Genomic DNA, 12,499 nt, shown 5'->3' on the forward strand with positions numbered 1-12,499 from the left:
ATTTGTGCCGGTGAAGTAGATACTGACAAACTACTGTCAGTATCTATGATATGACATTTATTTTCCTGCTGTCAAACTGATAAAAGGCCCAAAAATAAACCAAATATATCCTCAGGCGAGACAAAACCCAAAGTATCACTGATCCCAAAAGGTTATCCTTCTGAATCACTGTCTGATTAAAGTATTTTGGTATAGCTCACCTTCTTAGGCAAACCATAGACTGAAATCCCTTTATTGCTGAACCTATTTATAGAACCCCAAAGCATCACTCTCTCTCTCTCTCTCTCTCTCTCTCACACACACACACACACACACACACACACACACACACACACACACACACACACACACACGACAAAAGCCAAGTGATGATACCTGATCATACCTGATTATATGAAAGAGATATGAGACGCCACTCTTCAAACATGAGGCCAGAATTCTGCAGAAGCAGCTTGTTAAAAAGTGACGCCTGCAATTTCGAAAAGATGTTTTAGTTTTTTTTTGTGAATAATTCTACACACAGTACTTGCTGAGAAATCTTATCAGGTGTTCTTTGGATTACTGTCTCGTTTATCGCAATACATTTAATAAGAAAAACAAACCAAATTAATTAAAGTAACTAAGTACATTTACTCAAGTACTTTATGTTGAGGTATTTTTACTTTACTGGAGTATTTCCAATTTCCTGCACTTTTACTTATACTCCACTACATCTCAGAGACAAATATTATACTTTTACTCCACTATAATTATTTGAAAACTTTAGTTACTAGTTACTTGACTTTGATTATTATTACAAAACATGCATTAACCACTTTCGGCCATTTGAAAATAGCCGATCATCTAAGCTCACAATGCATCACGATGCAACGCACTGTGAGCTTGTATCTGCTATTTTCAAAAGATTTTTATACATTTTATACATTTGATAAGTACAAGTACCTTTTGAATTCTGGAGACTTTTATATGAAACAGAGTATTTCAGTATTAGTGCAGTATTGATACTTTTACTCAAGTAAAAAACGTGAGTACTTTTTCCACCACTGCAAGTATCGCGATCTCTCGTTACCCAACGAGATCTGCAACTGATTGTACACACGGAGCCATTTCGGCTCCGCGTCCCCCTTACGAACCAATGAGAAAAAGGGATCCGCGCGGAGCCAAGATGGCGTCAGTTTCAACAACCCACAGCCACGAGTTGATATCCGCTCCGTTCACTCACTAGTCTCTCTGATAATCGTCATGGCGTCGGGCAGCACAGGCGGCAAGGTGTCCTGCGGGAGAGATCTCCATTGTGTGCCGGAGGTGGCCGACACTTTAGCCGCGGTCGCTAAACTCGGGTGAGGAGGAGGAGGAAGTTGTTTAATGTGTGTAGATGTTCAGGAGCGAGGAGCGAGGGTTTGCTGTCATGATGTCTGATTGCACGTGATGATGATTGCTAAGGCTAGCCACCGGTATAGTTAATGGCACGTGCACAATCACAAATGAATGATTGATGCTTAGAGATCATGTTTTTCTCTCTCTGTGTCTTTCCTCCTCACAACATGTACAATCATCTCTGGTCCCGTTATAGCAGTGGTTCTCAAACTTTTACATCTGACGGTATACAAATGAAATCAAATGGACCCGCTAGGTCCATTTGGTTTCATTTGTATACCGACAGAGTTACAGACTTGTAGGGGTCCATTTAGACCCCCCCCCCCCCCCCCCCCCCCAAGGACCAGTGTTCGGGACCAGTGACCCTGGACCCTAACACACAGCTAGTGCAACCACCGACTTCTTGTTTACATTGGTACTTTATTGGTAATTTAATGACATAAGAAAGTTGATCATAATAACATCACTAAAAGATCTGTCTGTGTTTCCTCCAGGTTTGACTTCCTGTGCATGCCCTTGTTCCACCCGAGGTTCAAGAGAGAGTATGAGCTGAACCCTGCTAAATCCAGACCTGGCGCACAGACCCGTTCAGATCTGCTGCTATGTGGGAGAGGTAAGAACTAAGAAGGTGGACAAAGTACTCAACCAACCCCAGTACTTCAGTCAAATTGTAGGCAAATAGTTTAGGACAGGGGGTCTCCAACGTTTTTCAGACCAAGGACCCCCTAGCTGAGAGAGAGATGAGACCCCCACACAACATATTGTATAAAATTGTGTTGCAGATTAAACTTTTTCATAGATAGGCCCAGCTTCATTGACTTTCTTCAGTGTTGTGTAAATTGATGGTTTCTGTTTGTTTATTTCAGACATTTAACCACTCACACCCTCAATACTTAGTAAACTTGACCTTTGGCTCTGTACTTGGCTTACTCCTTTTTCTGTCTACACACAACCTCTGCCGAAAATAGCCGATCTACAAGCTCACAACGCCTCGCAATGCGAAGCGTTGTGAGCTTATTCTGCTATTTTCGGCTAATGTTCCCCTGAGAATAGGGACGTTATAGGGTTGAAGTGGTTAATGTAAAAAAAACTAAAGTTCCTATAGCACAACAATTTAGCGGCCCCCCTGTAGTAACTCTGAGGAGTGAGGACCCCCTGTTGAAGACCCCTGGTTTAGTACAGTTGTACTTTTCAGAACTATTGTCTACCTGCATGCTTGATCTGATGGGTTATAGTGCTGCTGCTGAGCATCTTTCACATCTTGTTCACACAATGCAAGGATCCATGTCAATTCGAGGACATCATGTGTGACATAATGGCTCTCTCAGTGATAAGACAATGGATTCCGAGAAAGTTGTTAAAATATTGCTCCATTATCTTGCGTAATCGCGCCTTGTGTGTCTCACCTAGATTGGAATACCCTCATTGTTGGAAAGCTTTCTCCGTGGATTGAAACGGACTCTGAAATCCAGACGGAACGCAGGAATTCTGAGGCTGTAAGTTACAACATTTTTGCAGTTGCTTGTAGGATTAAAATGCAATATCTTGGTCATATTGTATATATATATATATATATATTTTTTTTGTTATCTACTTTAAAATGTAAATGGCATGCTTTGCAGGAAGCTAGCCATCTATGAGATGGTCGGTTAGTTTGTGTTTGTGTGCGTTTGTCAAATCTTACTTTGTACCTCCAATTATTTGCATAAGGCAGCTACATGTATATGTACACTACAGGTACACCCACTGGACATGGATCCAACTGGATCTCCATTCTTCCTCAATGCCTTATTTTCCCTCCTAGGCCTTGGTGCAGGAGCTGAACTTTTCTGCCTACCTGGGTCTGCCGGCCTTCATGGTCCCACTGAAGGGCCCCAATAATGCCAACCTAGCCCGCGTGCTGCTCAATCACATCCAGACTGGACACCACACATACAATGTATGTACTGACAGTATTATTAACATCAAACCCACAGTGTATGTAAACCCAGTCTGCAAACAAGATGTATATGAATGTCTTAAATATACCATGTGTTTAATTACTGCGCTCATTGAAGCATTACATGAATGATAACAAAGGACAGTAGGTGAAGGGCTTCCTAAGGAAAATTGGCCATCATTGTTTTGATTTATTTCCTGATCAGTTTTGGATCCGCGTCCCACTGATGTCCCCAGAGGACATGCGAGAAGATCTGATAGAGAATGAGCCGACCATGTGTACAGAGGACAGGAACGTTGATGAGAAGACCTGGGGCTGGTAAGTGTAACACCAGTCTGCATTGATGGGCCGACCAAAGTTGCCGTTGATTTCCATTGATTGAATACTTAATTAGTCAGAAATGTAAACAGCATTTGGTATAGTCAGACATTAAGGCTAAAAGGGCATTCCACATTTTGGTGGCAGTGGAGTAGTAGCATGAGAATTGTCCCAGGTTTGTTCTCTATTTGGGTAGTACCAGGTCGTTGTCGCTCCCTCTAGTATTGTGGGTGTCACTCACTTTGGAGAAGTAGTTTGTCAGGTGTGAGGGCTCTGTTCCTTTGACTATCCTAAATACTAATCCCATTCATTTGCTTAACCCTGTCTTCTACCCTGAGCCATCCCAGACTAGCAAAGTGTGTTGTAATTAGGTGGGCCATGGGCTGTTGGCCGAGAAGTAGTCGAATCAGTTTGTTTTGGGAGGTCTGAAGCTTAGTTTTTAGACAATTGAGATGTTGGAGAACCAAGAGGTGCAAGCATAATCAAAATGGCATTGAATGAGGGCTGCAGGAAGAGTCTGGAGAGCACTTGTGTTGACAAAAGAGGAAATTCTGCCCAGAAATCTTGTTCTTTGATTGACTTTCTTTGTCACTTTTGATGCAATAATTTTTTCACCTGTCAGTTTGTTAAGAACACAGCCCAGATAGATAGGTAACCTCTTCTTTGCTTGAGATTACTATAATGTCAACTCTGACCTTGAAATCGATTGCAATCCTGAGTGTCACCCTATCCTTTCCCTCTCGCTTCTCCTCTTTTAGGTGGCACTCATTCAGAACACTTTGTGACTACAACAAGAGGATCTGTCTTGGTGAGTGAACACAACGGTGCTTTTCAGAGTCGTTTTTGCCACTGTGCGCAGTGTGCGGTTCACAAAGGTTTATGTTTTTTTTTTCTCTTGTTCCCAAAGCTATCGAAGTCGGGGCGGATATCCCTTGTGACTCTGTGATTGACAAGTGGCTTGGGGAGCCAATCAAAGCTGCCATACTTCCTACCAGCCTCTTTCTCACCAATAAAAAGGGTTTCCCCGTTCTGTCAAAAGCCCATCAGCGAATCATCTTCCGTCTTTTCAAGGTATAGAACAAAGAGACGCAAGTAGTATGACACAACACCACAACGTATCTTACATCACAGATGCTTTGATATTAAATGCAGACATTTTTATTTTAATACGTTCAACTGTCTTGGTCTCTTAGCTGGAGGCCCAGTTCATCTTCACAGGGACCAGTCGGCACAGTGAGAAGGACTTCCGTTCCTATCTCCAGTACTTAGAATACCTCAACCAGAACCGGCCAGCACCTAATGCATACGAGCTCTTTGCCAAAGGCTATGAGGACTACCTGCAGTCCCCACTCCAGGTGTGTGTTTTTTGATTGATTGATTGAATTCTTTATTAGACAAATGTAAACAGCATGAGGGTACAGTCAGACATTTGGGCTAAAAGGATAACACAAAAAAATCCCGGGGGCTTGTTTCCTGTGTGTGTGTGTGTGTGTGTGTGTGTGTGTATAAATCCGATTGTAATGGTTATGAGCTAATGATCCACTTACTGTGTTTGTCTGAAATTGTTCCCCCATTAGCCCCTCATGGACAACCTGGAGTCTCAAACATATGAAGTATTTGAGAAGGACCCTATTAAATACTCTCAGTACCAACAGGTAACAATGAACTAATATCAGAAACAGAAATCACAAAGTGGTTTACATACTGTACAGAAAAAACATAGACAATTTTACGTAAAGCCTTTTTGATACAGTTTTGGCCATATATCAGAAACAATGACCATTTTCCCATTAAATGCATTAAAGCTGCAATACGAAACTTAAGTACGGTAAATGAATAAAACTTCATTTTAATCAATTTGTGTGACAGAGTATGTTAATACAGTATAACTAGTATCTGCAGTGGTTGGAGGTGGTCTTCCTACTCTTCCTTTGAGACATGTAGACCCTGGTGTCGGGTAAGACACCTATAGTTTGGCAACTAATGCTGCCTGAATCTCAAAGCAAAATATATCCCGTCTCTATGACCAGGGGGGGATGCCTTATTTAGCAGAGCAGTAGAAATGTTGCCTATCATGCAGAAGACCAAAGTTTGAATCCCAGTTAGGACATTACGTTAAGGATTGTAGCTTTACTCAACCATAACATGGCCACAACATTTTAGCGAGTGTTGAGCCAGTATTATGTGGCTCAAACAAGTTTCAAGTCTCTGAAACACTTATTTTCATGCCCTGTAATGAAGGACAAATTCAATGCTTGAGCAACGTTGACCAGTCTAACATGTTTTTTTCATCTACAGGCCGTCTATAAATGTCTTCTAGACAGAGTACCAGAGGAGCAGAAAGACACCAATGTACAGTGAGTAGCTGTTCTCTATCCTTCGAATTTAACCAATATTTTCTATTGCCTCTTGTAATGGAATATATGAAAGCAAAGTGAAATTCTGTGTCAATCATTCTGACCTTGGCAACACATGGTGTGAGCCGGCCCATTAAACCTGCATTAATGCATAATATAATATAATGTTGTTGTCTCTCGACCACAGGGTGTTGATGGTGCTTGGGGCAGGCAGGGGTCCCTTGGTCAATGCGTCCCTGCGAGCTGCTAGGCAGGCAGACAGGAAACTACGGGTCTATGCTGTGGAGAAAAACCCTAATGCTGTAGTCACGTGAGTTGGAGTCACACCAGCGTGGAAAACGATTCTCGCCTCATTCGTTTGAGGGGAGGAAGACGCCAAATGCATTCGCTTCCCCTTGCAGATAGGTGTCTTGTGTCTTCGCCTCGCACGGAGTTCAGTCAGGCTGAAGTTTGACCTGTAAAATGACAGGGAAACCTTGTCGTCTTTGTATGTCCAAAACGCAAAAACTGTTCCAATGGATCCAATGTACCGGTAGTTATTATTTAGATACAAGCTTTTATTAATACTTTTCATTGTAAAGCTCACAAATAAATATTTGTAAAACCCAAAGACAAATTTAACCACTTTCAACCTGGCATCCCCATTTTGGGCATATCATTATTGGCGAAATTTGTCAAAATTGCTAAAATTGCAGATCTACAAGCTCACAACACATCGCGGTGCATTGAGCTTGTTATGTAGCTTGCCTATTTTTGCTACTTGCTGTCACACTGTCATATGATAAAGTATAAAATTGGTTCATTTATGATGCATAAATAAGGCAAGGTTTCTGCATTAAAAAAAGCATTGATATGCAAGTTCTAGTCATGGATGTACTGTACCAACATGAATCCTTCCATTTAGCAATTTTCCAATATCAAGACAAATTCCTAGTGTAAGCCTCAGGTTAAGCTGTAAAGTGTTCCTAGGCTCTGAAACGGGAGCAGCGACTCATTCCCATCCATCAATACAGGGTTGCACCACCCTCAGTGATTTCCCCTGTGACGCAGATGAGCCGCGCTTTGGCTTGGATTGAGACCGGTGGAGATAATGATCTGTGACTGTATGGCTTCAACATTGATGATCTGAGGATTCATTGTCCCCCAGGTTGGAGAACTGGCGTTTCGAGGAGTGGGGCGATCAGGTGACGGTGGTGTCGTGTGACATGCGGGAGTGGACAGCGCCTGAGAAAGCCGACATAATTGTCAGCGAGCTGCTCGGCTCGTTCGGCGACAATGAGTTGTCCCCCGAGTGCCTGGATGGAGCGCAGCACTTTCTTAAGGGTAATTCAGAGTTGTGTTTTTTGAGTACCTCCTCTTTGCACGTACTCCTCCCAACTTAAAGGTTTAATGACATTCACTTTTACACCACATTCAAAGTCTTTGTCCTGGTCCTTCAAAAGTGTACAAAAAGTTTTAAGTGAAAATTCCATTCCAGTGATCAATGGCAGGTGTTTTTCTCTCACATTTCTAAAGCCTTTTCAACTGCAATGAAAAAAGAAATCTTTGCCTGCGGGTGTCGCTGGTGAGGGATTTTGCCTGTCAATCATCGCCTCTGCTCCGCCCCCCCCAAAGGAAAGGATAGGGGAGGGGAGGGGCGAGGAGGAGAGTGGGCGGGATTATTCGACAGTGACCTCACTGTCGAAGGGCCAAGCTCAGATTACTTTTCAGCCTAATTATTCAGAAAACCCCAGACCACAGAAAATCCACTGAATGTTTTAAGTTCAGGTTTTTTGGGTGTAATTGAGGTCATAAAACCCCAAATAAAACATTGAAAATAAAAAAAGTGAAAATGAATGTCATGATACCTTTAAGTTGCTGACATTAGCCAACTAGAGCGATCACTATCGTTTATCATTACCACGTTTCACATAAGCTTCATGGAAACATTCAAGGTCACGCTCCATTATCTTTCAGGCTTCTTTGCCTTGTTCCGTCACTCCACGCCAGTGCTTCTCTTTTCTTTACCATTAAACCGTAAAATCCTCGTGTCTCCGTTCCTCAGATGATGGCGTGAGCATCCCCTGCTCCTACACGTCCTTCCTGGCTCCTCTGTCCTCCTCCAAGCTGTACAACGAGGTGCGAGGCTGTCGCGAACGTGACAAGGACCCCGAGTGCCATTTCGAGACACCTTACGTTGTGCGCCTGCACAATTTCCACCAGCTGGCCGAACCCAAGGCCTGCTTCACCTTCACACACCCCACCACAGGTAGAGAAGCGCACCATGACCACCCCGCTTAGCGCTTACCACATACACATCCTAAAGGAAGCAGCCACACACCTCAGCACAAAATATTAATACACTTTCTACTTGTATTGTTTGTCTGTCATTTCTCTCAGATATGAACAATAACCGGTACCAGTGCCTCAGATTCTCAGTGGGTTGCAACACTGTTCTCCACGGCTTCGCCGGCTACTTTGAGACCACGCTCTACAAAGACGTTATGCTCAGTAAGTCAGTCCAAGAAAGAGGAGAGGTGGTCTCTTGCTCGGATTGGGTCTGAACATTGATGTCTATAATCAGTTTGTTTTTGTTTTTTTACAGGTATCAAGCCAGATACACATTCACCTGGAATGTTCTCCTGGTTCCCAATTCTATTCCCCCTCAAAGTAAGTATGCCTTTTACTCTTTCCTTTATTGTAGATCAGTGGTTTTATTATTTTCTTTGCACTATAACAAATGCATAGCAGATAACAAATGCATAGCAGATATAACAGATTTGTCTCCACCAGGCTGAAAGGCATGGCGAGAGTATGTTTTTTTTTAAGACTAAATTACATTCATTGACATACCCCTCTTCTTCCCCTTTGTCCCACCTGACAGCAACCCATCCCCGTGTCACAGGATGATGACATCACAGTGCGCTTCTGGCGCTGCAACAACGGGAAGAAGGTGTGGTATGAGTGGGCCGTGACAGAGCCCTCTTGCTCTGCCATCCACAACCCAGCTGGACGCTCTTACACCATCGGCCTGTGAAGATGACCCACAGTGGTCCAAACGCGCATTACGCACACTAATGTTTTTACAGGCACTTAGTGGTGATTTGATGTGGACATAGCCCGGCGCATTTTATGTATCCAGCTAAGCTGGATTGTAGTTGTGAGTCCTTAAAGCCTGATTTAAACTTCATTGTACGGCAGTCTTGCACACTGAATATTTGTCGGAAATAGCCAATCTGCAAGCTCACAAACACGTTGTATTGCGATGCGTTGTAAACTTATAGATCTGCTATTTTCAGCATCAATACCTTCGTACGATGGAGTATAAATTATGCATAAGCCTGCATACACTGTGTGCTAGCGCTATCGTCATGGGTTTATTTGAGCTGGCAGTGTGAAAACTAAATGGATGAACCAGACAAGCGCCTGGTTGATTGAGGGACTTTGTTTTGTCATTTTGTTTTGAGCAGGCACAGATTATGTTCCGTTTATTGAATGGGCACTGTATCTCGGTGCCGGTTGGTTTGTTTGTTCCTTTTTAAATGTAGTAGTCAAATGGTTCCAAATACCCAAAGACATTGGGTTAAAATGGGTTAAAAATTGTGTCGTTTTTTTTACTGTTGTGATGACGCATCACTGCTGATACATGGGCTCTGTCTGAAATCATTCACTACTCCCTGCTCACTAAAATAGTTATAATATAGTGTCTTATATTATATAATATTCTTCCCTATATTATAGGCAGTATTATGTAGAGGACTATATAGTGAGCTCATCTGCAAAATGGAAAAACACTTTAGGACACTACTTGGGTCACCAATAATTATGATGCGACCAACACCAACTCGGGACTCCTGAATCGCTGCCCTCCACACTCCTATCTAGCATCAGGGTCTTGAGCTCTAGTGTTAGCAGAGCTGTCACGCTGCAGTGCACCTACGTAGGTGGTGTGCTTCTTGCCTTTCCTGGCTTCGTCCTGGGTTGGCTCCCGCAGTGTCGGTTTGCTTGCCACTAGTTCCGGGTGCTTGACGCAGTGCCCTGCCAGCCTCATCCGTCTCTCTGACTTTGTCTGAGGCCTGCGGTGGGTCCCTGTAGAGGACCACATATATGATCTGTTGTTGCAATTAAAATGTGCTATATAACATCAACATTCTTCTTTCAGGACAATGCATGATGCTATATAGTGCTTGGTTTGTGAACATAAGTTGTACACTACTTTTCATGATGCATTGTGGGGTACGATGAGTCCACTATACAGTCAGTCTGTAGCGGATATTCGGTCAGCACTACAAAATGGCAAACTCACTATATAGTGAGTGATTTCGGACACAGACCTACTCTTAACCGAACAAAGATGTCTGCCTTACTGAGCACACATTCCATACTGACTCGCGCAAATGAAACCCACAAGATCCGAGGATAGATGGGCTCTTTCAGGTCACAATACTGTTGATGCTTGTTTTGTTACGGTTTGTTTCTTTTTGTCAAAATAATGTCAATAAAGACTAAAAAACAGGCAATTTGTTTTTTTTCCTGGATTGCTATGTAACTTACGTGATTGGCATGATCCACGATCATGTTTAACTGGTTTATCTGGAAATGGACCAACTTAAGTTGCAGTGGCACGATCTGTACAGTAGGTGGTAGCCCAGAGATAATGCAGAGAAATAGATAAATAACATGACATTATAAAATTTTGTGTACGATGGATGGCTCAAGAAAGTGACTTTAGCTCTCTTTTTAACGATGCAACTCTGATGGTAAAACCTATTTTCTGCTATTCACTCGTTTTCTTATCAGTGCATCTGTCAAATATATTTAGTTAAAGGAATATTTCACTTTAAAAAAAACACTGCCCCCTCACGTATTAGGAGGGCAGGGTGAGTCACCAGAACCAAGGACGGGTGTTTTTGACGAATCTAACATGTTAAAAATGGAGTTTGAAGTTATAATGGGTTTGTATAGGAAGGAGGCGTGTCTGATAAAACGAATATCTAAATACTGAATCGAGCAACTTAAAAACGGTCTGGGGGCTCAGAAAAGCCTGAGTAGACGATAAAATGACAAAAAAATTTTGAAAGTGAAATATCCCTTAAGGCCCAACAAAGTGTAATTTATGCAATTCAGTGGTGGGCAGTTATTTTCAATTATTTTGAGTATGTGTACTTGAGTATTTGTATTTTTGGATTCTACATTTCAAAGACAAATACCGTTTTGACTACACTACATTTCTAGGAAGGTAAAAAGTACATTATGAATTAACCACTTAAAAACCCCATTTCAAATTTAGTGAAAATAGCAGAGCTCACAATGTGGCATACATTGTGAAAGTGCAGATCTAAGGAAAATCTTTCACATTTTATTCAGCAATGTATTGATATGAAAAAGAATATATACTTTGTAAAGTTACTTTTGAATACTTAAGTATTTTTTAAAGCAAGTACTCCAGTACTTTTACTCCAGTACTGGGGTAGAGTTGCCTACTTTGTCCACCACACTGATGCAATTGAATTTCATGACATTGAAAGCCAAGAATGAACCAGGTAGCTCTTATTCCTAAATTACAATTTGAACACTACCCACACGTTTAATCATAAAACCCTATTTACCTTTCCTTTTCTTTTTTTGCTAGGGTTTAAACTAAAAACCCACAGTACTTTTCTGTGACGTACTATGTCACAGAAAACACATGTACAGTAAGTGTGTACACATGCTGATAAAGTAGATAAAAGAGCTGATAAGGTCGTAAATCCTGCTCTATGTTGATTAAAACTATTTGTAGTTAAACAGCTGAAAACCCAGTGTAAAAAGGATGAGATGAAATCAAAGACAGACACAGGCCGGTTCTCAAATTAAAAGGTTGACATTGTATTAAGAGAAAGAATCAATCCACAAGGCACCGTACAGCAAAAATATCTCTCTGCCTAAGTTAGTCAATGAACAGTTATACACAAATTAAGTTGTTATCAGCTCTGACGATGACATCTGGCCATGAGGAGCCTTGCTCGTAGGTTGAGACTTTGGCGAGACCTTGGCTCAGACCGGCGTCGCTGGAGGTGTTGTGGCTTTGTCATAGATGGCCAAGTTAACTCCAATGAGCTGTTATTGTATTCCTCCAGACTGAGATAATCAGTGACCTCGGCTGGGCCTGTGCGCTGTGCAACTCAAAACACATGCAGTCTCTAGAGGAAAGGAGAGAACTAATACTAGGATTAGTTCCAGACCACCTTGAACTTAATAAAATCATAGGATTGGTAGGCAAACTTGAGTTATGCAGAGATGGCACACTAAAATAGGATACAATGGCATATATATCAATATTGTCGACAAAATACATAGTTTTATACCTATCACATGCTATGTGACTAAACTTATTAGGCACATAGCATGTGTACACACTTACTGTACATGTGTTTACTTTACAGTATGTGTTATCTGATTATCTGCAGTGGCAGAGGATGACATGACATGACATGTCTGTGTGGGCCCGGGTTTCCATTGAGGGTTGGGCTAATTTGTTTTTGTTTTT

General features: G+C 42.0%; 1 protein-coding gene across 1 annotated transcript; it reads left to right on the forward strand.

The window, feature by feature from the left end:
• The first annotated feature begins 1,190 nt into the window (after positions 1-1,190).
• Positions 1,191-10,490, forward strand: prmt5 (protein arginine methyltransferase 5). Its single transcript, XM_080440154.1, has 16 exons — positions 1,191-1,340; positions 1,872-1,990; positions 2,788-2,873; positions 3,182-3,316; positions 3,522-3,634; positions 4,393-4,442; positions 4,542-4,705; positions 4,828-4,989; positions 5,212-5,289; positions 5,933-5,991; positions 6,179-6,301; positions 7,139-7,314; positions 8,036-8,239; positions 8,371-8,481; positions 8,576-8,640; positions 8,855-10,490. The coding sequence occupies exons 1-16, from the start codon at positions 1,243-1,245 to the stop codon at positions 9,005-9,007; spliced, it is 1,896 nt and encodes a 631-aa protein (XP_080296280.1). The 5' UTR covers positions 1,191-1,242; the 3' UTR covers positions 9,008-10,490.
• Positions 10,491-12,499: the final 2,009 nt, after the last annotated feature.

This window comes from Gymnoscopelus braueri (genome assembly GCF_963280865.1).
Source record: "Gymnoscopelus braueri genome assembly, chromosome: 10".
Taxonomy (NCBI): domain Eukaryota; kingdom Metazoa; phylum Chordata; class Actinopteri; order Myctophiformes; family Myctophidae; genus Gymnoscopelus; species Gymnoscopelus braueri.

What these genes read in the sequence shown, in the direction of transcription:
- prmt5 (XM_080440154.1), top strand. Translation starts at nt 1,243, where the DNA reads ATGGCGTCGGGCAGCACAGGCGGCAAGGTGTCCTGCGGGAGAGATCTC. An exon ending in ACCTGCAGTCCCCACTCCAG is followed by an intron (nt 4,990 to 5,211) that starts GTGTGTGTTTTT and finishes TTCCCCCATTAG; the next exon opens with CCCCTCATGGACAACCTGGA. An exon ending in CTACAAAGACGTTATGCTCA is followed by an intron (nt 8,482 to 8,575) that starts GTAAGTCAGTCC and finishes GTTTTTTTACAG; the next exon opens with GTATCAAGCCAGATACACAT.